Below are 25,546 nucleotides of genomic sequence, written 5' to 3' on the forward strand. Positions count from 1 at the left end.
GGCCGGGACCGGCGGGGTCCTCCGCTTCCCCCCCCCGGCACCGTACCTGGGACTGCCGGGGCTCCCGGGACTCACGGGGCAGAGGAGGCGGGGGGGGGAAGGGGGCGGGGCCAGCCCTTAAAGGGCCAGGCACCCCGCGAGCGCCGCACCGGCGCGCCTTAAAGGGCCAGAGTCCCAGTAAACAGGTCAGAAGGAGTTTTCTGTTTAGCTGAAAAGTGGGCGATGGCTTCAGGTAAGGCACGGAGATGGAAATGGAAATGTCAGCTCCTTTGCGGTTTCTGTCATTTTCCAGGTGTGGTTCCAAAGGAAGAGGAGAGCACCTGGAAAATCAGAGCCTCCTTCACGCGTGGCTGCTAAAAGACTAGGAAAAGCAGAAAGCAGGGTTTGGATGATGCCTCTGGTGACATTAGGGTGCTATAAGTAAATCTTTTTCAGAATCAAGGCCCACATTCCCCTCTTCAAGAAGGAACTTGCTCCTCCGCAGGGCCCTCTCCAGATTTCCCAGATGCAGTCCGTCTGTCCCCAAAACCTGACGCCTGGTGCCGTTTTCGGCGCTGTTCTTCGGTGGTTAAAGTCTGCTCGACCGCTCTCCGCACAGCTTGGAAATGCATTATGGCATGTACAGCCAGTTCCGCACTCGCTAGCACGTAGCGTGGCTCAGAATCACAGAATCACATGGGGTTGGAAGGGACCTCCAAAGATCATCTAGTCCAACTCCCCTGCCAGAGCCGGTCCACCCAGAGCAGGTTGCACAGGAACTTGTCCAGGCGGGTTTTGAATGTCTCCAGAGAAGGAGACTCCACCACCTCCCTGGGCAGCCTCTTCCAGGGCTCTGCCACCCTCAAAGTAAAGAAGTTCCTCCTCATGTTTAGATGGAACTTCTTATATTCAAGTTTATGCCCATTTCCTCTTGCCCTACCCCTGAACAGCACTGAAAAAAGACTGGTCACATCCTCTTGACACCCACTCTTTAACATATTTATAAGCATTGATCAGATCCCCCCTCAGCCTTCTCTTCTGTAGACTCAAAAGACCCAAGTCCCTCAGCCCTTACTCATAAGGGAGATGCTCCAGGCCCCTCATCATCTTTGTAGCCCTCTGCTGTACCCTCTCCAGCAGTTGAACTGGGGAGCCCAGAACTGGACACAAACTGGACACATCTTTAAAGATGTGTGGCTCGATGGGAGCCACATCTTTAAAGTGACCAGAGTTGGGGCTGGAAATCCAACATCCCCACCAAACATGTTCGGGGAGCTTTACTTGGGACTATGTCTTCCCTGGCCCCACGGGCTGCAGAGCAATTAGCGGCTGAGAGGCACGAGGCCTGCTCCTGCGTACGGCACCCTAGCTAGCTCTGCACCACCCCAAAGGAATCTAGTTTGCTCACCAAGACTGTTCTGCAGTAAAAAACCTAAACCCAGCAAGTGAGGATTACTGGAAGATCCCCTTTGAAAGCACACTTGAGACTCGGGCTCAATGGAGCACCTCTCTTATGAAGAAAGGCTGAGACACCTGGGTCTGTTTAGCCTGGAGAAGAGAAGGCTGAGAGGGGATCTCATCAATGCTTATAAATACCTGAAGGACAGGTGTCAAGAGGATGGGGCCAGACTCTTCTCAGTGGGGCCCGGTGACAGGACAAGGGGCAATGGGCACAAACTGGAACACAGGAAATTCCATCTTATCATGAGAAAAAAATTCTTTACTTTGAGGGTGGCAGAGCCCTGGAACAGGCTGCCCAGAGAGGTGGTGGAGCCTCCTTCTCTGGAGACATTCAAAACCCGCCTGGACAAGTGCCTGTGCAACCTGCTCTGGGTGGACCAACTCTGGCAGGGGGTTGGACTATATCTCCAGAGGTCCCTTCCAAGCCCCACAATTCTGTGATTCGGTGATCCATTCAGGCACTGGTGTGGAAATGCCCTACATCTGGCAGGCAGCTGCATTAAGATGGTGACACTTGAAAAGGCATTTACATAACTGCTCTTACACATGGAGACCGAGGCTGCGCACGCTGCGTGACAACTGGCACAAGACATTCCACCCTTCCAGGTGCCTGCCTTATGGCATTGCACCCCACTTGCCTGTAAGTCGTAGTCATTCAAGGACTGTGAGCGCAATAACCCAACCCTTCCGGAGCGAAGCCCCTGGAATAACAAACAGGACTTACCAAATGCCAACCCTGTTTACCCTCAGCGTGATCGAGGGTTAGCAAGAGCACTTGAAGAGACAGACAGAGGGAGGAGGCTTTGGGGCAGAATCCTGACTGACTTTCGAGAAGAACAGTCTGGAGAAGAGAAGGCTGAGGGGAGACCTTATTCACGCTTACAATTATCTCAAGGGTGGGTTGAAGGAGGAGGGAGCCAGACTCTTTTCAGTGGTTCCCAGTGACAGGACAAGGGGCAACGGGCACAAGTTGGAACATGGGAAGTTCCACTCAAATATGAGAAAAAACTTCTTCACAGTGAGGGTGCCAGAGCCCTGGAACAGGCTGCCCAGGGAGGTTGTGGAGTCCCCTTCTTTGGAGATTTTCAAGACCCGCCTGGATGCAGTCCTGAGTAACATGCTCTGACGAGCTCTAGGCAATCCTGCTTTAGCAGGGGAGTTGGACTAGATGATCTCTATGGTCCCTTCCAACTCTAAAAATTCAGTGAAATTCAGTGAAACAGACAGAGGGGGCTGCTGCTAGGAAAACCAATAGACCACACAAAGACATGGGGAAGGGGAGTGCAGGCACCAAGATACGGCACAGGCAGAAACCCAAAAGCCATCAGAGACCGAGCTGTGAAGAAGTCAGGATGAAGCTGTTTTGATTTATAAACATTTGTATCGGGGTCTTGGGGTATGCCCGTGACACCAGTTCAGCTTGTCCTACTGGTTCAGGGCAGGGACTCTGAAAGCCTGACCTGTAAAAATGTCCCCGCAGCCTCCCTTCCTCAGCCTGAGCAGCAAAAAGAGGCCCCATAGGGAAAGCACTCAGGGTCATCGCTGTTGCCTGCGGGGACAAGACACACTCTTGTATCCTCTCTTCTTTTCTCTTCCCCTCTTTCTCTTCTCCTGGGAAGCCAGCCTTTTCCCTGGATCTTGGCTGCCTTCAGGCTGACAAAGACTCTTGCAAAGCAGGGCTCGCCACTGACCCAGTTCCAACATTAAGCAATCCTCTGATCTAGTGAAGATATCATGGTATCACTTGCACCAGTCTGAAGACAGCCTGGTAGGCCTTCAGAAAGCATCTTCCATGGCTCAGTTGCAGTTTGTCATTGCCTAAAATCGAGGCTTGGGTGTTCTTCCGCTTGAAGGTACAGAAAAAGACGTAGATAAGGTCTCCCCTCAGCCTCCTTTTCTCCAGGCTATAGAGCCCCAGCTCTATTTTTCCTAGGAAGGTGATATCCTGTGAACTCTGACATCATCTGAAACTTTGCATTTCCAAAAGCAACAGCGGACCTTTCGGGCCCTGAATATTCCCCACTTTTGACACAGTGGTCCTTCAAACTTCAAAACCATGGGCCTAATTTGTTCGGCGGGTCTTTTTTTGTGTAAAACCAAAGATCAGAGAAAGCATCTGCGGTGCGGCTGGGGCAGGATGAGAAGCAGGAACGACCAGCCTCTGCTCTCGGGCCCATCCCTTCCCCGCCGCCTGACCTCGAATAAATTATTTCGCCTGGGTTCAGCCGTATTTTGGGCATATTTTGCCGGGGTTCAGAACGCACGTTGGGGGGGGGGGCACCGTCCCCGCTGTACCACAGAGGAGGCCGCCGGGCCTGGAGACGCCGCGGGCGGTGGGGCCGGGACTGGCAGCTCCACAGGGCCGCCTCCCCGGGCCCGCCCCTCCCGCCATGCGGTGCCCGGGCGCCTCCTCCGGCCGGGCGGGAGCCAATGCGCGGTGGGTGGCGGGCGGGCCCGGTGGCGGCCCCGCGGGGCTGGGGGGTGGTGGCGGCGGTGCGGACGGCGGGGCAGAGCATCGGGCCATGCCGGAGCACAGCACCCTGCTCCACCTGATCGCCGGAGGGTGAGTAGCCCCGCCAGCCCGTGGGTCCTCCCGGGCCCCGCGGTGTCCTCTCCCCGGGGGGGAGCTCCGGGCTCTCGCTTGCTGCCAGGCCGGGGTCTCCCTCAGGCCCGGGGTCTCCCTCAGGCCGCCGCCCGGGGCTCGTCCCGCCCGCCCCTGAGGAGCGAGGCCTGCGGCGGCCTGCGGGCTTCACGCCGGGGACTGTGGGGCCTCCGGTCCGGCAGCAGCGGGGGAAGGAGCCGGGGGAGCGGAGGCCCTGCCTTACCCCACGCCCGTAGCCTTCACTCGGCGGGACGAGGGGAAGGGGAGGCCTCCGTGTGAGTCCCGGGAGCGGGACGGGGGGTTTCATCCCGCCTTGAGGCTGGCGAGGGAGGCGGGCGAGGGAGTGGGGTGAGGAGAAGCGCCGCCGGGCCCCTCCAGCGGGGCACATGGTGGAGCATCCCGGCCTCTGGGAGGGCAGCCAGCTCTTCATCGTCGCCTGGTTGAGATTCCTGCCTGTCTTCCCGGCTTTAAATAGTGCGGCTGATACTGGTGAGTCAGGTGTTAGGAGCGTTTGGAGCCCAGCGGTGCCTCCGGATCCGCAGCGTGCCCTTGAGCAAGTTCCTTCTCCCGTGGCAGCGTTTCGCCCTTCCTCTCTTTAAGGAGCATGTATCGTTTAAGCCTCAAAACAATGGGCTTTTAAGTTTATGGTGTTCTAAAGCAGAAGGTGCTTCTGGGCCTCCAGACTTTTTGCTGAGTATCTGCAGAACTCCCTTGCCTGGCCAGCCACTTGATCCCTTCCCCAGTTCCACCAGCCTGTGGGAGTCTGTGAGGCAGTGAGGTCTGTGGTATAGCGTGTGCAATAAAGCACATCATTTAATCGCTCTTAATTAGTGAATTTCTAGGTTTATGCCACTAAGGTGGTTGTTGTGCTCTGTCGATCTTTGCTTATGTGTGTTTGCCCTCTCTGTTCCCAGTGTTATTTTGTGTATGTTATTCTCTTTTATTAATTTATCCTTTGAACTGTATAGTCACTGCATCTTAGCCTTTCTTAATATATTTTTTTCGTATTTCTTAGCTTTCTTCTTAAGCTTTTTCTCATCCTCATTTTCCACTTCAGTTCCTGAAAAACTACGAAAATTTGGCTGGTGAGAGTTCTCACTAGTGAGAACTTTGTCAGTCTGTAGGCTGTCTTCACCCATTAAGCAATAATCATTGAACTACAATTAATTATAACCCAGGAGATGAATAAGAATTGAATAAAAAGTTCAAGTTATTGCTGCAGTATATAATTTTGATGTGATTGTTTTTCCTAATGAAACTTCTCGTTGATGAAGGATCAGTTCTTCGCTTTATCTTCTGGTGTGAGAACTGGGGACCATCAAATGGAACTTGTGAGAGGTTTGTTCAAAACTAATGCAAGAACATAGCTCTTAACGCAGTGTGCAGTTAAATTGTGGGACTCCTGGCCACAGGATATTGGAGGGTAAAAGCTTTTTATGTGTCCAGAAAGCATTTTTAAAAGATTCATGAAAAAGGAATGTGATGAAGGCTACTAAATGCAATGCAATGTTTCTGGCTGAGGAATTTCCTGAGCTGAAAATAGCAGGAAGCTGGGAGAATGTTCTGGAGATGACTGTTTCTCCTACTGTTCAGTAGGTCATCTTTATTTGCCTGTGTCCTAGGCCCAATCCTGGTTTAACTGCAGGTTTGTCTGACCTAGCATTGCTGTTTTTAAATTAACATCTTTAGGCCATTTCAATTTTTTGGCTAGCCAAAGAAAGGGCTAAAACGTGAATTACCAGTAAACTGTCACCTCTGTGCATGTTCTCATACCCTTTTCATATCGTTGAAAAAAATCTTAATGGTGTTTTTTGTATTTCTCTCGACTAATACTCTTTTTCTGCCACCTCAATCTTTCCAGTTTTCCTTTTACAATGCAAAAGCAAGATTTAGAGGCAAGTACTGTTTTCTAAGGTAAAACTACCTGCCTTCTTCTATCGGCTTTTTTTGCCACTGCTTTGCTCTGAGAGTACATGTTGTACTAATTGTAAACTGCTGCTGTTCATCGTATTTTGCAGGAGTTGCTTTTTTCCCCCTACTTCTAGAGTAATGACTTCAGAGTTTTGGTTTGTTAAACCGGTCTGTTTAAGCCCAGTGTAAGGACCCTCAGTGACTGCTCAGTTCTGTGTGTGTTTTTTTCATTATTACCAGTTGTTGCAGCTTTGCTCAGTACTTTGACAGTCTTTGTGACCCATGGATTTTATCAAGAGTAAAATGTTACCTCCTGTCTGTTGGTGGAAAAACTGAAAATTGTTAGGTCTAGTCTAGAAGCAATTTTCCCTGGCTGTTGCTGGACCACTGCTGTTTCATTCTTTACTGACAGTTGGTTTCAGGGCAGGGAAAGAGTGGGGCTGGTATTTTTTTTTCTTTTTCAGATTTTTGCGGTCTGATTTTAATCCATTTAGCATCTATGCTGTGGACAGGGTACTAAGGCTCTAAGTGTGTTTTTGTGAGATATCAAGCTCACTTTTTGCAAAATTGACATATGTTATATCTTTGTAGTTGCTTTTGTGAGTCCAGGTTTGGTTTGGTAAGTTCCATTAAAAATATATATATAGAGAGCCCCCCTCCCCCCAACATTGATTAGTACAAAGTCTCTTTGAGTCTCTATAGTGATCTGATTCCGTAATTCTCTTCTGGCATGAATCTCAGGTCATATAACCATATAACCATAGCAGCATAAATTATTACACATACCTTTTTTTTTTTTCCCAAGTCCTGGTAGACATTGGAACTCTTCTAGGCTAGTATATTTTCCCAGTTCCCTGACATTTCTTAAGCGTTTAAATCTGTAGATATGAGGTCTCCTCAATCAGCTATTTTTAATATCCATGGCCATGTGGTTTTTATGCCTGCTGATTTTATAATGTTTGTTCCAACTAGATGTTGTTCAGTTTTGCCTTTGTTAGTATTGGATTGGGAAAAAAAGTTTAGCTCTTTGTGACAAGAGTACATAGTTTTCCATTTTTCCTGAAACAGAAGAATTTTGGAGACTTAAGCCTTTCATCCATTGTGAGCAGCTGTATCATCATGACTCTCTTACTGCTGATAAAATGACCACTAAGCTAAGGAGTAACAATTTCTTTAACTCTTACTATTGCTTTTAAAATTGTTCTCTATTATCTATGCATATCAGTACCTTGAGGAACTTGAACTCCGGAAACTATTATATATACTGGAGGCATGGGTTCAAGTTCGTATCCTGACCGTGCTCATGTAGGGGCTTCCTGAAGAAATGAGGTATTGTAAAAACATAAAGTTGTGCTTCCTTATGCAAATTAATAGAAACTGCGGTAAAGAACAGGACTGTTGGAGCCCTGGTTGAATATGTTCTATATGGGAAGGATCAACGTGGCTTTTGTAAAAGGAGGCTCTGCCTCCTGTGATTCCTGGATTGCTGCATGGGCTGTCTTGGTGTCTGCGCTCGAGCAGCTTGTTCATCATCCGGAGAACCTGAGCCAGGACATTTCCTGCTTTTCTTTGTGTTGCTTTCTGAGCCCGGGCTAAATTCTTTGGTCATGTTCTACCTAATCCCAGAGTCCCACTAATCATCCTATCTCCTGAGAGAAACTGCTGCTGATGGCTGCTCTGCAAGTCGTCACCACTGCGTAGATCTGCAAAGGGCTTGGCAAAGCAGCGTGAGTGTAGTGGAGTAGCATAACTAGTTGCTAGCATCATTAGCTGCATAACCTTCTAGCTGCCAGATCTTCAACTCTTGGACGTCATTGCGATAGACATCCAGACCTATTTTTTTATTTTATTTTACTTTTTTTCTTCCCCTATCCTTCAGGAAATAATGAATGAAGCCCTAGGAGCAAAGGCTGCGAGAGCAATGTGTGTGTGAACTGAGCTTTTTCAAAATAATTCTTTAGAACTCTAGCCATTTGCTGTCCTGTACCATCATATGTAATTCTGTTGATACACTCGGTTCTTCCTGCATATCTTGTAGTTCTTTGGTTGGCTTTTCTTTCTTTGGAACAGAATGAGATTTTTTTTTTCAGCCTCCATCTCTTGTGAAACGAAGCAAGTTTAGCTGTAGCAGATATGAACAACTGTCTGTTCATCAAGCCTCCTGCGTGGCTGTTCCATGCAAATTCATCTCAAAACAGTCTCTCAGGTAGTGAGCATCCTCTAGAAGAGTAGAGTTGTCAGGTAAAGGATCTGAAGGGGCAGAAGCCGAGAACTGAACGTATTGGTTCTGAATTGGTGCTGAAGGGGGAAAAAGTGGATATGTGTCCTTTCAGCATTTCTGAGGTGTGACTAGACTGATTGATGGTGGTGGTTCCTGAGTTCCAAAGATAGCTTCTGTCTGCTAGAGGTCACTGTCCTCTTTCATTAACCAAGTCGGGCTGGGGGTCAGACCTGTCTGTTGGTAGAAAATACAGATCTTGCTTAGAGGGCCTTGCAGGTGTGAGGCTGAACGGGTTATGGGTTGAAGACACAGGCAGGCTGGGTGGTGGGGTGGAGTTTTGTGCTGCTGCCCCTCTCTGAGCCAGTGCTGCTGTGGGGAGGTGTGAGGCAGGGAGCCTGGTGATGTCAGCAGAAGGCATTGCAGTGAGGTTGGGCAGCAGAAATGTTTGCTCTGGGAAATTCTGACTGCAGAGATCAGCAGCTTTTTGCTGAGGGCCTGCTGAGTCCCTATGGACTTGGGACTGTTTGTCTCAAATACTGAGTGAGGTTTTTGGAGCGAGGCTGCCAGGAGATGTCCCAAGCTAAGCCGTTATTACGTTAATCAATGTCAGAGCAGGAGGTCATGTGTGACGCAGGCTGGGAGACCTAACCTCCTCTCCTAGAGGGGAGAGGTTGTGGACGAGCAGGGTCAGAGTTACTGCCCAGTTTCTACACAGGGGTCATTCTTACCTGTGCTGTTGTGCCCTTGTTATGCCCTAGATGTGGTGGCACAGCTGGAGCCATCCTGACATGTCCCCTGGAAGTGGTGAAGACACGTCTACAGTCATCCCAGCTGACACTGCGGCCTCTGTGTCTCTCGGAGGTACAACTGCCAGGGATGAGTGTGAGGCTGATGAACTCCACCCCACCATCTCCTGGAGTGCTCAAGTTGCTGAGGTGAGTAGGACAGGGCAGTGTGCGTGTTAGCACCAGGGAGGTGAAGGTTTGGCCATCAGGTGGAGGCCGGGAGAGGGGGGAGAGAGAGAGAGATGGAACTACCATTTGAGCTGAGGCTCTGGTAGGAAGTTTCATGAGAGCACATCTACATCTACTTCTTAAGTTGATCTGTGCTTTGAACTCTTGAGTCTGCAAGGCAGCTTTTGGGACTGTGAGAAATTTCTCAGCCAGTGGTTTGATCAGACCCAGAGTGATGGTGTCAGCAAGAATGGGAAGAAATGTCTGGAGGACAGAAGAGAAGTTGGAGAGAAAATGAGAGTAGGGCAGAAAAAGGATAACACAGGATCTGAGGAGAGGATGCTACAAGAAGTACTGAAGAATGAAGAAGGAGGAACAGGAGAGCCCCATCTTAGTTATTCTGCTGGTTTCTCTGTTCATTTCCTTTTGTAGGTCCATCCTTGAGAAGGAAGGCGTGCGATCCCTGTTCCGAGGCCTGGGTCCAAACCTTGTTGGGGTTGCTCCTTCCCGGTGAGTGCTGCTCCCTGAGGATAGCTCATGCTGTGCGCTTTTTAAAGGACCTCTGTGACAGTTAGTGCTCTATGTGGAGCCTCATGCTCATTTTCTGGACCTTCTGATCATAGTTGTAAGATAAGATGATTGCTGTGGGCCTGGTATAAATGGTATATGCTTTTGAAAGGACCTCTGTGACAGTTAGTGCTCCACGTACTGAAAGCAGTCTGGGCCTTGTGCTCATTGTTCCACAGGACCCCTTCACACAGAGATTTTCTGGACCTTCTGATCATAGTTGTAAGATAAGATGATTGCTGTGGGCCTAATATAAACGGTATCCAATGTAAAATTAAACAGGCATGTGCTAAGAGTAATAAAAGTTGGAGTGAGACCCCACAGCAGTGCTGTCTGTGCTCCTCATAGGTAAACTGTGACCTCTTCTGTATTTCCTTCCAACCAGGGCTATTTATTTTGCTGCCTATTCTGGTGTTAAGGAGAAGCTCAATGCTGTCCTTGTACCGGAGTCCAAGAAGGTCCACATGCTATCAGCAGCCTGTGCAGGTGAGCCTCTTCTGGCACAAATCAGAGCCAGGGGGTCCTTCTGTCTGTAAACGTAAATGGGGTTCCTTCCTTCCCCTTTGCTGTTCCCATCAGTCCTGCTCTCTGTTCTGAAGTTTTCTTCCTCCACACCGGGAGCAGTGAGTTCCTTGAGTAACCAAAGCATTTTCTCAGTCTTCGTTCTGCTTAGGCTCATCTCTTCAAGCTATGGATCTAGTCTTTACCCCTTCCACTGCCATCAAGAAAAGAGCTCCGTTCAGTTGTGAAAGGGAGAAAGCAGCGTGTAATTTAGACCACTCACAGAATCATTTCTCTTGATGTATCCCAGTTCTCTAAATCTGCCACTCTTGCAAATTTAGCCCATTTTTTTCCCCCCTTCTTTGTAACAGCAGGGCCTGTAGTAGGGTTATGTTGGAGGCAGAGGAGCTAATTACCACCAGACAAAGCCTGGAATGAGGGAGGAGGAGAATGAGATAGTCTGCCCTAAATGTCTCTTCTCCCGCGGGAGCTCAAGGTCATTCTCAAATTGCAAATGCCTGCTCAAGAAAAGAGCTCCATTCAGTTGTGAAAGGGAGAAAGCAGCGTGTAATTTAGACCACTCACAGAATCATTTCTCTTGATGTATCCCAGTTCTCTAAATCTGCCACTCTTGCAAATTTAGCCCATTTTTTTCCCCCCTTCTTTGTAACAGCAGGGCCTGTAGTAGGGTTATGTTGGAGGCAGAGGAGCTAATTACCACCAGACAAAGCCTGGAATGAGGGAGGAGGAGAATGAGATAGTCTGCCCTAAATGTCTCTTCTCCCGCGGGAGCTCAAGGTCATTCTCAAATTGCAAATGCCTGCAGCCTGCCAAGCAGAATTCCGAGAGACAGGCAGCTCTTCACAAGCTGTCAGTGTGATCCTGGTGCTCATGCCTGTCTTCCTCTTCTGTTCTCCAGGCGTTGCCTCTGCCACACTCACCAACCCTATCTGGTTAGTGAAAACCAGGATGCAGCTGGAAGCCAGGTAGGGCAAGCTGGCAACGCAGAGCCACTCGTCTCAAATCAGGACTGGTTTGGGGTGTGGGGCTGGGCAGGGGTCTGCGACTCGCCATCAGAACTTAGGTCTTCGAGGCCTGCTGGGGAAGAGTCATGCAGTTGTGTTCACAGCAGCATTTTAGGTCAGTGGAGCACTAGGCCATTCTAACCCCCACCTCCTCATCCCAGGGTGGTTTTAGGTCAGTGGTCACCAGGCTGGATCGATGGGCTGAGACCAATGGGATGAGGTTTGAAGGGAGAGGTGGCCAGCAATGCTCTCCAGTGTGCCGCGCACGTGTACCGCACTGAAGGCCTGCGTGGATTTTACCGTGGGATCACTGCCTCCTATGCTGGAGTGTCAGAGACCATCATACACTTTGTCATCTATGAAGCACTGAAACAGCAGCTGAGAAACAGCCATCCTTCCCTCTCCCCACCGCTCACGCTTTCACCAAACAGCCATGATTTCTTTGGACTAATGGGAGCTGCTGCCATCTCCAAAACATGTGCTTCGTGCATTGCGTATCCACACGGTGAGTGCGTCCATTCTCCTTGCTGCTTTTCCCCTCAGTGGGAGGTTCCATGCCTGTAGGATCAATCTGCTAATACCACTTCCCTTTTTGTCTCTCCAGAGGTCATTCGGACACGGTTGCGAGAAGAAGGGTCACGATACCGTTCCTTTGTACAGACTCTGCAGCTTGTGGTCCATGAAGAGGGACCCTTGGCTTTATACCGAGGGCTCCTGGCTCACTTGATCCGCCAGATCCCCAACGCAGCTATCATGATGGCTACCTATGAACTCATCGTACATTTGGCCTCTTCCACCTTGTAAGCACGCCGTAGCACCTGGCTGAGGCTGCTGTAGAGATACAGAGACCTCATCATCCTGAGACTTGAGTCTACATGCTCAGGGAGGTGGTGCTTTTCATCACGTATCTGAACTGGGTCAGGCATAGCATTCTCAGGGCAGAAGACTATTTTGTGCAAAGTTTTTTTTTTTGCCTCCAATGTGCACCGTGTAGCCTTTCTTCTTTCTGGAGTCTTGAATTATTCTGGTGCTGCAAGATGTCAGGGCACGGGTTTGACATTGCCTGCTGTAAGCTCCCTGCATGAAACCAGGGCATGGAACTTACTGGAAAGGAGGCAAAGGAGAAAGCCTAAGAGTATCTTAGACAGCCTCAGCACGGTCACTTCTTTTGAACCCAGTAACAACCGTGCGTGGGCACAGTTGAACGTGAAGACAGGCTAGAGCTGAGACATCTGAGAGAAGTGCAGCAAGCAGACATCTTGTGCTGAGACCTTTCATGCCCTCAGAGGGGCTCTTCCACTCTCACCTACCTCTGAAGAGGATTTCTCAACCTTGGCTGCCAGCAAACGTCCTGTTGCGGAATCTTCCTTTGGGTCCTTAACACCTTGCAGCCGTTGCCCTGAGACGTGTCAGGCAGCTGCAAGTTTTTGTCTTGCAGGGTCTGAATGATCAGACCAAGTGGGTCAAAGGAAGGAGGACATGTCTGCTATGAAGCACTACCCTAACAACTCACGCTGCTGGGCTCGTAGCCATGCCTTGCCAATATCTGTTGTGTTTCCATCCCCTCCATTCCCAACGGAAAAAGGAGGACGCCTTCCTTCCCTCAGAAGTACTGGAGCTGTTCTGCTGCAAGCCAGAACCCCTGGTGTGAAAAATATGCTCTTTTATGCTGGTAAAGAAAGCCGAGCAGGTGAAAAGATGGATGAAGCTGAGGATTTGGCTTGTTTCTATTGACGACACGCTAAGTGTATGGAAAGAGCCTTATTTTTTTTCTGTAATTAAGGATTTGGTTTGCTGCAGGTGTTACACTTGCCTGTGAAGGCTGCAATGCCTTCTGTTCCTCAGTGGGTTCCTAGCCCCTGTCTTGCAGGGAAGGCTACATTGTGTTTACAAAGAGTGTTTTGACTCTCAAAAAGGCAGGGGGTAGGGTCAGGGGTGATGTGTTTTTCTTGTTCCAACACATACACTAAAAAATGTAACCCTTCCCCGAGATAAGGCAGTAATTTCAGTAAATACATGCTCTGGACAATCTCCAGTTTCACATTAGAGGCTACGCTGAGTGTTTATTTCCCTGCTTGTAGTGAAAAACTGCAGAAGCCCTGAATTTTTTATTTGAAATCCATTTATTTTAAAATCCAGTTTGTTTCCTCATCTTTCTTACCTTCATTCCTTTTAGTTTAGGAGTATCGACAATTTTACAAAGCGACACAAGCTGCAGTGGTTGTTTTTTTTTTTTGCATGAAACGAGAATAAACCTCAAACGACAACATTGAAAAAATATACAATATATATATATAATATCTGGGGAGGGGGTGTGAGAGACCCCACTCTGAGCCCTATGGCTGGCTTCTCCTTCCAAATTTCTGTTCCTTCCAAGCCCCTCCTTCCTCATCCTGGTTTGAACTGTGCCACTGTCGTGTTTCTAGAGAGCCAGATGGGGGGTCAACAACGTGGGGAATGTCCACAATGAGAATGGCAGAAGATGAAGGAACATGGGAGGCAGAAATGACAGATGAGGGAGGAGCGCATGTGTACACGGTGGGGGGGGAAGGAGGGAGTTCAAAGACAGACAACTCCTCCTTCCAGCCACATGTTTTGAGGGGATCCATTGGACTGGTGTTTTAAAGCTCCTAGTAGCGGTGAGACCCGTCGCTTTTGCCGATGATGTGTCGGTCATCTATGTCATTGCTGTCCGGGGAGTCGGGTGTCTCCGAGTCGGTGCTGTCATCTTCATCCTCCATGCCCTCACTTGCTCTGCCCTCACCATTTTCTGCTGCCCTCTCCTGGCAGCTCTGGTAGGACTGGGGAGGTGAGACATGAGGTAAGAGGAACGATCTATCAACCCAGCTGCCCACCCAGCCCCAACCACTCTGGGTGCTCCTCACCTCCATGGGGTTGACTATGATGGTGAGGGCTGAGTCGTCCCAGAACATGTCGCTCTCTTTGCCTCCGGTGCTCGTGTGCCCCCCGTCAGCTGCCCCAGAGACCTCTTGCCCCACTCCCCGCCGGTGCAGGGAGTGGATGCGCAGGATGCCAAGGATCACCATGAGTGCCAGGAAGCCCACGCACACCACGATGATGACAGTGGCAGCACTGGGGACCACTTGGGAGAAAGAAAAGGAGAAAGCATGGTTGGAGTCGGTCACAGAAATGTGCACTTCCAACCTGACGTGATGGTGCCATCTCCTATATTTTTCTGCCTTGCTGACCACCACCTAATCCTATCTCTTTTTTTTTTTTTTTTTTTAAAAAGAAAAGGAGAAGGCATGGTTGGAGTCGGTCACAGAAACGTGCGCTTCCAACCTGATGTGATGGTGCCATCTCCTATATTTTTCTGCCTTGCTGACCACCACCTAATCCTATCTCTTTTTTTTTTTTTTTTTTAAGACCAGTGGCAGTCTTGATTTTCTTGTGACTCTCCTTTGTTGAAGCTTCTTTCTGAAATTACATTACCCAAGCCCGAGTAGCACCTTTGCAAGGTGCACGAATGAAACCGTACCAGCTTAGAGCTTTTTGTGTGTAGCTTTCAGACTGTTTCTACATCAGGAAAACAACACACCAAATGAGGTGGATTGTTGCACCAAGCTCCAAACCCCAATTTGACACAGGCTGCAGCCCATTTGCCCCAATGAGTAGGGCAGGACAGTATAATGAGAACTTGTTAACATGGGTATAGGGAGCCTGAAATGAATTCTCTGCTATAGGTTCTACCAGGATATCGGAAAATCATCATCCTGACCTAAAGGAATAAACCCAAAAGATAGTGTTACATACTTGGGTTGTTATGAGGGCTTGCCAAACTGTGCCCAGGCAGCTCTGGAGGTAAATGATGGCCTCGGTGTATGAACTGCTGGGAACTCAGCATATGGTTAGGATGAGCAGCTCGGTTCATGTTGTGGAGGACATTCACCTACAAAAAGACCGGAGTGAGAGAAACTCAGCCCTGTGTTCACGGCACATTCTGCATTGTGTTTGTTCCCCGTGTCCTCTCCACGTGTGCACAAGGACCTGTATGTGAGTGCAGCACTGATCTCATACCTCGACAGTGAGCTCATTGCTGGAGTAGCGTCCGTTCATCTCCGTGCAGGACAGGTGAAACTTCCTTTCATAAAGAGCAGCGCCACGGTTGATGTGGTATGAGACCTGGCGTAGTATCTCCTCGTAAACCGCAATGCTCTCCACGCCTGAAATGAGAGAATTGGTGTGGGGTCGGGAAGCTCCTGCCTCAGAGTCATCTGCCATCGTAACCCTGTGGTAACTAGGAGCTCTAGAGGAATCCAAGGCAAAGCTGGGTTTGTTAATTTTAGGAAAGGAGCATAGATGGAGTTGGCTGCAAAGGAACTGATGAAATCCCTGCCTTCATTGCTAAAACAAATGGAAGGGAAGGAAGGTTCAAGAGCAACAGCCTTGTTAAAGCACCTGAGAACACCAAACCCCAAGGAGTAAGTCAAGAGGAGCGATACAAGCCTGGGTGAGAGCTCAAGACACCATGCCCTACTACTCTGTGATGAAGGAGGAGCCACCTCCCCAAGGAAATAGCCTGGGACTTCCAAAAACCAGGAGTCAACAAATGGTTACATCTCGGAGCCTCACAAAGCACACCAACACATTTCTAACACGGGTTTAAGTGCTTCTCCCAACGATGCCTGGCAGGCAGTGAGAGGCGTAATTAGGCAGCTGTGGCCAAGGAGAGGACATACCTGTGATGGTCAGGTAGGCAGAGGTGTTGACAAGCTCCAGCCCCCGCTGCTGCAGCAGTGCCCCATCCAGCACCAGATACTCCCTCTCTGGGTCCAGGTCATCTCCTACCAGTGAGATCTCACAGCCATCCAGGTTGTGCACAATCTCATCTGACATCCGTGTGTCTGTCACTGAGATGCAAACGGAGAGAAGACAGGGCCAGAAAGCCCGTTGGCCATCAGTGAAGGCAGGAGTTACTGTGGGTGGTGCCCACTTAAAAGCGCTCACGTCATAGATGATAATGACTTCTCTTTCTCTGGCTAGCACTGACCTTGAGTGAAATCACTGTCATCCTAATTACTTGTTGGAGGACTCCCCCTTGGTTCTAATGACATTATTTATGCACATAATAAAGTCACTTTATTTTGGAACAACATACTATTATCAGAGTGGTTCGTGAGAACGCATCTTGGCTGTGAGGACTCTTGTTGACAATGACAATGTGCAAATTAGGAACGACTCTATCAGACATTCCCAGCCCCTGAGTGCTTTTGAAAGCTTTCCCCTGTCTCCTGCCTGCTGGATACCGCGGCTGAGACCTTTCTTACCTTCTTTAAAATGCCAACCACGTTCCATGACTGACTGCTTTCAGCAGGGGTAAGACCAACCTGCTCTAAGTCAAGACACTCATCATTGAGTTTCATATGAGAAAAAGCAAAGCGACTGAACAGAGAGCTATGAGCCAAAAAAAATCCCATTACCAGAAGAGATAGGAAGAGAAGGAAAAGGGTATGTGGAGCACTGAGTGCAGGGACACACAAGATGATCTTTAATGTCCCTTCCAACCTAGACGGTTCTATGATTCTATGAATCTGAGGGTGATGGAGAGAAATTGAGGGATGAGATATTACAGGGTGTGAAGAAACTGATCTGGGGAATTCACAGGTGTGAGCGATGCAGGGAGAGATGGGAGGGGGTAAGAAATAAGGGAAGCAGGAGGAGATGTGAGTGAGTGCAGGAGCGGAGAGGGTAACAGGCAGGACATCCATCCAAGTGCTGGATTCAATACAGGGAAATCCAAGTTTAAAAAAAAAAAAAAAAAGTAGGTAAAATGTAAAAGGGATTAGGAATGAGCAGCCTGGGAAAGAATGAGGAGAGAAGGAGGCAAAGGAACTAGAAAAAGCACAGGGAGGAGCAGAAAGGGATAAGAACCGATTAGCCTACATATTGAGAGACAATGTGCCTTGCTTCTGTATTTGTGAGCTCTCTCCCATTTCGGTTGTAATGAGGGGCTGTTCTTCCCCTGCAGGACAGCAACTCCTGTAGGTCTTTCCAGTTTGTCCCTCGCCCTGTACTCCACTCACCGGTACCGTGCCAGTTCTCATCCTTCTTGGCCTCCACCTGGTGAGAAATAGAGCAGGTGATCTGGAGGTTGGGGAAGAGGGGCACCCCGTCAGGAGCCTCAAAGTCTGACGCAGGATGAGCAAAGTGGGAATTGCCACTCAGGAGGATCTGGGGGGCATCAGGCTGTAGCACCACAACGTAACCTTCCACATCAGGAATGGAGACACAGGACTCTTCACTGAAACACCTGAGGGAGAGCCACAGAAAGCATCAGTTGGCCCAAGCTTCCACCAGCAACCCTGTAAAAGAACACCTCCTTCCCGTTTCTGCCAACAAAGGGAATCTCTTTTTTTTTGGTAGTCTTCCTAAAGCTTCCCTATAGCCTGCTGTGCAAGGCAGAGAGGTGTGGTAGGGATAACATCACTGGGTTTCAAGTGGCTCGGTCACATCCACACACCACAGCGAAAATTAAAATTGGCCCACGTGCCTGGAACACCAAGAGTGGTGGCAGAAGTTCTACCTGCACGGACCCCAGGACCCAGTGTTACCGTATCCAGTTGGATATTGCATACTTTACTATTGATTTTCAGGAAGTCTTTTACCCATTTCGAGACCATCAATTAGAATTAGAATACAAGGTGAGGGAGTGTAATTTTAGTCAGAAGAGAGGGAATCTTCTGGATGAAGCAAGCTGGAGGTGCTGCTTTGCCCACTCACTTGACAGTAGTGGTGAGTCGGAGTGGCCGGACTCCAGGGGTGGCGAAGCGCAGTGAATTCATGTAAGCCACGTGCTGGATTGCGTGGTTGAAGGTTTCCACATCGTCACCCTCCAAGGTGAGCAGGGACTGAGAAGGGTTCACATGAACCTGCAGGTGGAAGAGAAGAAAATACTCAGGGTTCCTTGGCAAATGCCAAGAATCCAGGCTGAGAGAGACACCAAGGAGAAAGGCGGGCCATTGTCTGAGGTGGGGGAGCAGGCAAAGTCCTGGGAAGCGAGGCTGGGGAGGAGAGTGGAGGAGACCCATGCAAGCTGGGCAGATGGGCATACCTTCATCCCTTTGCCCAGACTGTCGAAGTCACTGTAATCAAGCCCCTCACGGCAGGCATACAGGCATTCAATAACCTCCCGGCTCTCCAAGCTACCAGGGCGCACAGTGAAGCCAGCCAAGTAACCATGGAAGTAGTGGTGTATCGACAGAGGATCTCCTGGGGGAAACATGGGAGGTGGAGGGTGTGAGAGACATGGCGAGGAAGAGAGCAAAACCAACAAAAGCAACAGTGTGAGGGACGTACAGATGTTAAGGGAGGTATAAAGAGACAGAAGGGGGTATGGGGCATGGAAAAGCCAAGCCAAGCCACGGTGTGAGGGACATACAGATGTTAAAGGAGGGTAGAGAGAGACAGAGGGGTGCACAGGATGTGGAAAAGCAAAGACAAGAAGAAGACAGGGGATGCTGAAGTCAGGAGATGACAATTTTTTGAATTCCAGATGGGGGGGAAGCAAGAAAAACAGACCAACAGAAAGACCAGGGCAGTGAACAGTGGGTAGCGTAGAGAAGTTTCTGCCAAACTGCTGAATGCCAGATGGAAACAATTTCTTGTCCCCTTCTCACTCTGCTTCCTGTGAGGGCTTTTAGAAGAAACTATACGTTCCATAGATAGTTAGGGATGAGGTGACATCTCCTGATGTCTCTAAAGGCTATTGTGTTCTTCAAGGACCAACTTTAATGATCAGGCAGGAGGACCCGTTTCTCCACATGAAAAGCATACTGCATCTCTCAAAGCAGGCTGTAGTCCTCCTATCAGCCTTTTCATGCTCCAGAGGTATCAGGGTATCAAGGACCAATCTGCCAAATAAGGGTTTTCTCCCAAGATGGTGGGAGGTGGCGGGACAGGATTGGGGGAGCTGTATGAGGAAGGCACCATGCAAGAAGTGATAGTCATGCGTGGTGAAGAGGGGAAGAGAACCATCTTCCTTCTTTTCCCTACCCTGAACAGTATCAGTGGAGTTCTCGTTTCCTTTGATTTTCTCTTTGTTTTTCTCCTCTGCAAAAGAAGAACATTCAGACAAGCAATAAGCATCGGGAGAGGTTAATTACAGGGTCAGGCAAGGATCTATACAAATACATGTGTTGGCCAGTCCAAAAGAACAGCTCTGGAGTCATGTGCCCAGCAGTGCAACCTTCAGCCCTAGAGAGACAGCACATCACAGATCAAAGAGGGCAGAGTTCTTTTCATGAAGGGATGGTGAGACTGCAGGTTGAGTAACTGACAAAAAGGAGAAAGCAAAGGTTTTTTTTTCCTCTTTTCCCAATGATATCTATTTTGGGAATTAATTGATTCCCATTTATGGGACATGGTCCTAGCCATATTCGCAATAAGCCATGTTTTCAACATCCCTTTGAAACTCGGATGGTTCCAGGAGGGTGTCACAAGCTGACTGGTATTTGTTGGTTGCAAAAGGCCAATTGAGAACACCGAGCTGTGGGAAGATCCCTGACCTGGGAGAAGCAGTACTACAGTAAAGAAATTTTTGATAAAAGATGAAAAAAAAATACAAATCTAAAAAAAAAATAAATCTTTGTATCTTGCTAGAAATTTCTGCTGGACTGAAGGCAAGCAGCAGGCAAATTCCTTCAGCTTCAGTCTTGCAGGAGAACTGAAAGGCTTGGGATAGACAGCCTTGCATCTCCACAGAATGGACTTTAATCCGGTAGTGGCTTAACTATGTTCCTGACCTGATCTTTGTCCTCCAACCCAGTTCCTCTACAGAACGATTTGTGACTCCTTCACACAGACCCTCAAGACACAGAAATCCCCCTCAATACAAGCAGCAGCACAAACAGTACTGCCTGCTCTCTGGTGGAAAGCTTCGGTAGAAAGGCTGGGGCCTGAACGAGGCATGGAGCTTCAACTCCCCTCTGCCTGAAAGCTGGTCATCCACCCCGTGTCCTACTGCTTTGTCCACAAAGCCACCATTGACACTTGTCCCTGAACTGTTATGATGGTGGCCGGCGGGCTTGGTCCGTAAGGAAGGAGGAAGCCACAGGGACTTTGGTGCCGAGGAAGTAAGGCGACTACGGTGTGGTTTGCATCATTTAGGACTAGGGGGTGTTTCTTTCACCTCTTCTGGCTCTCCCTCCGCTCCCTTGTTCCCCACGTGGGAAGAGCGTGGTGCAGGGGGTGGGCGCTCACCGGTCCAGCAGGCTCCGATCATGAGCGAGGGCTCCTGCCGTGGGGGATGGATGAGGCCGTTGTCGTGGATCAGGGCAGGGTCATAAGAGACACCATCCACGTAGAGCGTGACGGTGGGGAACTCCAGGTTGAGGGCGTAGTGGTGCCACTCGTCATCGCAGACCTGCCATCGGGCAGCAGAGGAAGGGATCAGCAAAGGCCAGGAGGAGGAGAAGGGACACGGGGAAGGGGCAAAACTGCCTCCCTCACCTGCTCAAGCTTCCAGAGGAACTTCACAGGCCTTGCAGTCTCCAGCAACGGCCAGTAGAGGAAAGCAATCCGGCAGCCGTGCACAGACAGGGAGTAATGGGAGTAGCCATCCTCTGCCAGGGACAAGCACAGGGGGTTAGATATGGCACCTCAGAGCCATCTCCCTGCCCAGAGCCCAGAAGCCCGGAGTAGCCCGCATGATCGACACTCAGCGCCATGGCCTTCACTGCTCCCAGAAAAAGAGACACCTGAAGAAGCCACATTCCTAAGGATGGACCCCCCACCCCACTCTGGCACACAAGGGATCTCCCCCGGCGGGGACAATCCCTTCTGACGGGTTGGAGGTGGCGAGTAGAAGCCTCACCACCCCAGGAGAAGGGTCTCACCGCTCTGCACCGTGCTGCAGATCACCGTCTCCTCTTCCCGCCTGCCTTTGCCGGGCACCACGGCGTGCTTCATCCACACGGAGAGGGTGAAGTGGTCGCTCAGCCCCTCGTGGACGTTGGGCCCGTTCACCACAGGCACCTGGGCAGCCTGGCTGCCGTTGAACCAGTAGATGAGGCTGCTGTCCTGGCTGTAGTGCACCGAGAGCCGCGCGGTCCAGTTGGCCGTGGGGCTGGGCACCGGCAGCAGGTCAATCTCTCCTGAAGCAGCACCTACCAGGAAGGGAAGGGAGTCAGGAATGTCAGTATGAGGAAATAAGGAGCCTGAGGACTGGGGAACAGATGAAGAGGATGCTGAGAGGGCCCGCTATAACATTCAAGAGCAGAGGGAGAGGAGGAGTTGCCTCTAGGCCTTCTCCTATCTGGAGAAGGATGGTGACTTTTCCATCTGGGCTGGGGGAAGTCCCACAGACTCCGTGTACTGGGGCAATGCACAGAAAGCTCTGGTTTCCCAGTAAGGGAGCCCTGTGTGAATACGGGCAGGGTGCCCACTGCCCCTCACACAACATGCGAGCTAGGTGTCCTCCCAGCCCCACTGACCACAGCAGATGTGAGGAATGTGTCCTCCAACACCTCTGTGAGGCACAGGGCCACCACTGTGAACCCCTCCAGGGGAAGGGGCAGGGTGGGATGGGTCAACAGCTGCCCTCAGCCCAGGAAAGAACTGATTCACCACAGAGCTTGCGTAGTGACTTCTCGGAGTAGTTATCCCGGTCACAGCCCTTGGCCACGTGGTTCGTCTGCAGCTCCACCGTGGCCTGGATGTTCCACAGGGGCTCATCGCAGGTCTCCAGGTGAATGCTGGGGAACAGCGCGAGGCTGCCTGCACCCGGGGTGTACTCAATCCTCTTGTTCCAGCCTAAGGAAGAAGAGTGAAAGACAGGGGTTGGGTCCTGCCAAGGACCCAAGGCCAGAACAGTTGGCACACACACAAGTGGCATCTATAGACCAGCCCAGAAACAGATTTTTTGGCCCTTTCCATGTTGAAAAGATAACTTTATGCAGCTGGCACCAGTGCAAGGGAAGATGTCCTAGAAGCAAGGGGTCCAAATTCCCGTCTTCTACAACTAGGAGCAGCGTAGTATCGCTCCTGGGATTGTCAGTCTTTCTTATCAGGCAGAGCAGATATTTAGTTCTGTTGATTTCCCCTTAATTCTATTGACTAAGGTGAAGCTGTAGGCATACACCACCTCTGGAAAAGCCAACTACCCTCAGTATGAGCAGCCCTGAAAATAATCTATGTTGAATACAGTCTACAACCCTTAAAAAATACACAGTAACTCATAGTAATCCAAGGGATTATTTTCCTATGTTAGAATTGCCTTTCGGTGGCTTTACAACAGACTTAGGTGCCTGCCACATCCCCTTAGATGGGTCTGAGGGGCTGGTGCCAGAACTGAACCCACATAGACGGGCATTCGAATTTGTATGTGTCTCTACAACCATCTGCAATCAGTAGTGGTTCAGCAAAAGCAAAGGGAAGACATAAACTGCGTGGGGAGGTATCGTACCCTGCCAGCTGGGCTTGCAGGTGGGTTTCACCTGGATTTCCACTTCAGCATCATCAGAAGCCCGCTTCTTCCCACAGTCATAGGCTGTCACTGTGAATTTGTAGAGGCGATCTCCGCTGTACTGCAGCTTCTCCGTGTTCTCGATGTTCCCTGGTTAGCAAAGCAATGAGATCAAGGGGGGAGGAAGGGCAGCCTCCTCAAAGATGTTCCTTCTAGAAATCACTCTTATTTTCGATCAACTACAAAAACAACCCAAAAGGGGTTGATTCCCTCTCCTGCTGCCACTCTGTGACAAACTGTATCATCCCACAAAATGGCTGCAGCATCTCTGCACCAGGAGAGATAGATCAGCAGCGCCAGAAAATTCATATAGCAATTGGTACTGGCAGAGAGGGACAAAAGCAGGAAAGGGGGAGTGACACGCTCACGGTAGGTGCGGATTCTTACCATCATTGTCAATCAGAAAGGGAATATTGGGGGTCAGGATCTCATAGTAGCAGATCTGGCTGTACTGTGGGGAGCAGTCTCCATCGATGGCCTCCACACGCAAGATGCGGTCATACAGCTTGCCCTCAGTCACCGCCACGCGATACAACTTTTCCACGAAGACAGGAGCAAACTCATTCACATCGTTCACTCGGACGTGCACTGTGGCCCTGGGGCAGAGAGATGTTGATGAGACCTGATCAGCTGATTAGGAGCCACATTTCAGTGTAAGTCATCCCCCCTAAAGTGCACCAGTCTGATTCCCAGCCATCAAAAGCAAGGACAAGAAACCTTGGTTTCAAAGCAGCAATGCTGGCGCACAGGAGCTTGGAGAATGGTTTCCCACCCCAGAGAAAGAGCAAAAGGAATGATAATGTCATCTGGACCTCCTGCCTATGTGCAGCAACATAAACCACCACCCTTAGACACGACTGTCAAGCGGCCCTCATTTCTGGTGCACTCCTTCATGTGACTCAGTCACTGAACATTTCTCTTTGGATTTTATTAACATGTTGAGTTACACTACCAAGGCTGGAGAAGAATTCTTCTGGCTAAAGGAAGCATTCCCACAGCAATTTTCATTTGCATTTCTGTGACAGATAGCATTTGGCACCCTGCAGCAAGGACTGCACGGACTTACTTGTGTGACTTCTTGGTGTTTGCTCCATCAGGTCCCTCTCCACAGTCATAAGCCTGGATGGTGAACGTGTGCTCCTTATGGGCTTCACAATCCACTGGTTCCTTGGCCCGGATCAGCCCCTCACCTGTAGCTTTGTCCAGGATCACAGCTTCAAAAGGCACCCCCGCCCCATGGATCCTGAAGCCACAGATTTCACCTGGTACCCACAAAGGCAGAGAGGAAGGGGAGAAATAAAAAGACTGAGGAGAGCACATTACGCCCCCTCGCTTGCCTCTTCCATATCTTCTTCCTTTCTTACTTAGACTCTCCTTTCTCATTACCACCTCCTATGTAGAGCAATTTTTGGATCCCTAGGAGTTCCTCCAGCCATCTCTTACAGCCATTAGCGGTGTAGATTGCCCTCTGCTGGAGACTGCTCCCGCGGCAAGGAGTCTCCACCAGCATCCAAAAAAGATGAGAGCTTCCAAGGCTGGAGCTAGATTTACTAGTGCTACACAGCCACCGTACTGAGGGACCACCTGGTTTCTCCTCTGCATCCCTCAGGGAGGCAAACCAGGCCATACACTGCAGACAGACATCCAGAGCATGAAGATCCATGATGTGTCATCCACCCACACTGGCAGGACGTGCACTGTACTGCAGGGAACTGCAGATAGGGCCACCTAAATCCTAAAGTCCAGCTCACGGGGGGATGACTTTCCCTCTCCCAAAGCTGAGGGAGGGTGCAGGAGGAAGCTCCAGGAGCAGCCTAAGCAAGGATCGGGAATGCAGCCCCCATCTGTAGGGATTTGTGCTTAGAGGGAGGGGATGGAGCACTGCCGGTGGAGTGTGCCCGACCAGCCCTCTCCAGCGCTCGCAGAGAGGGAGCTGTGCATGTGATCTTTGGAAATAGCTGAACTGCGTCAAAAAGTAGCTGGCTCCACCCTCCCTTCCTCTCCCGAAGGGCACAGCATCCTAAATCAAGCCGGGCCCCAATCGCCTCCAGACCTTCACCGGGGACCTCCTCCAAGAGCAAGGTTTGGAGGTGAGGGTTTACCTGGAGAGATCTAGAACCCAGCATGGTGGGGCTGGATGTTCTCCCTGCCTCTGTCTCTTGGTTAAATGTCCCTCTGCCCCTTGGTTAAGTGTCCCCCCAATTCCCCTGCCCCCCCGCCCAGCGCCGGTGCCCACTGACCTGCGTAGCGCAGCGGGGCGTCTTTGTCCAGCGCGAAGAGCGGTGGGTTGAGCAGGACCGTGTTGTCGTTCTCCATGACGATGCCCTGATACTCAGCTTCAATCCAGGGTTTGTGCTTGTTTGCTGAGGTGGGTTGGGGGTGAGGGATGGAGGAACAGAGTCATGTTAGCCGCCGAGGATGGATGCAGTAGGAAAAGAGCAGAATGTCATCCAGTGACAGGTAACAACCACCCCTCCCCACCTTCTTCTCTGGAAATTAAGATGTCTAAAATAGACCGGGAGGAAGAAGTTCTCTTTCTTCAGCTCTGGTCCAGGTAGCTCTTGGGAGACCTCATCAGAAACAACGTGTTCCTTCTGGCCTCCTCATTACTATCTTATCAGGAATATGTGGAGAGGCATCAGGAGAGCCGGAGTAGTTAAACCAAACGAAATCAAGAGGCAGAAGTAGCCTGATTCTGGAGGCAGATTCCAAATGCTAAACCCTTTAGCTCGCTGAAGCCATAATTAAAGGATCTAGGATACGTCTTCCCTTGGGGTGTCCCCAGGGGACAAGTCTTGCGTGCAGCCATCATCACTTACGCCATCATCACAACCAGCCATCCCA

At 50.1% G+C, this 25,546-nt stretch overlaps 3 protein-coding genes across 4 annotated transcripts in view; 1 reads left to right on the top strand and 2 right to left on the bottom strand.

Moving 5' to 3' along the window:
- The window catches only part of PEX5 (peroxisomal biogenesis factor 5), a 13,069-nt gene extending 12,980 nt beyond the window's left edge, over window positions 1–89 (bottom strand). For both annotated transcript variants that reach the window (XM_014957249.1, XM_014957248.1), the window contains exon 1: window positions 47–89. The gene's annotated coding sequence lies outside the window, so the exon portion shown is untranslated. The remainder of the gene's footprint in view (window positions 1–46) is intronic.
- A 3,792-nt stretch (window positions 90–3,881) lies between these two features.
- Window positions 3,882–13,263, top strand: LOC106896888 (solute carrier family 25 member 33-like). Its single transcript, XM_014957162.1, has 7 exons — window positions 3,882–4,003; window positions 8,933–9,109; window positions 9,560–9,637; window positions 10,080–10,180; window positions 11,115–11,182; window positions 11,443–11,725; window positions 11,825–13,263. Exons 1-7 carry the CDS (start codon window positions 3,963–3,965, stop codon window positions 12,022–12,024), a joined length of 948 nt encoding a protein of 315 aa, XP_014812648.1. The 5' UTR covers window positions 3,882–3,962; the 3' UTR covers window positions 12,025–13,263.
- Window positions 13,264–13,324: 61 nt separating this feature from the next.
- On the bottom strand, window positions 13,325–25,118 carry CLSTN3 (calsyntenin 3). The gene is made up of 17 exons (XM_014957161.1): window positions 24,943–25,118; window positions 23,769–23,964; window positions 23,090–23,298; window positions 22,643–22,792; window positions 21,805–21,990; window positions 21,075–21,344; window positions 20,689–20,801; window positions 20,440–20,602; window positions 19,234–19,290; window positions 18,293–18,450; window positions 17,962–18,110; window positions 17,265–17,491; window positions 15,921–16,091; window positions 15,259–15,404; window positions 14,995–15,130; window positions 14,106–14,323; window positions 13,325–14,021 (listed from the first exon to the last, which is right to left on the bottom strand). The coding sequence occupies exons 1-17, from the start codon at window positions 25,016–25,018 to the stop codon at window positions 13,851–13,853; spliced, it is 2,796 nt and encodes a 931-aa protein (XP_014812647.1). The 5' UTR covers window positions 25,019–25,118; the 3' UTR covers window positions 13,325–13,850.
- Between the last annotated feature and the right edge of the window lie 428 nt (window positions 25,119–25,546).

Source organism: Calidris pugnax, unplaced genomic scaffold, assembly GCF_001431845.1.
Source record: "Calidris pugnax isolate Ruff unplaced genomic scaffold, ASM143184v1 scaffold225, whole genome shotgun sequence".
NCBI lineage: Eukaryota > Metazoa > Chordata > Aves > Charadriiformes > Scolopacidae > Calidris > Calidris pugnax.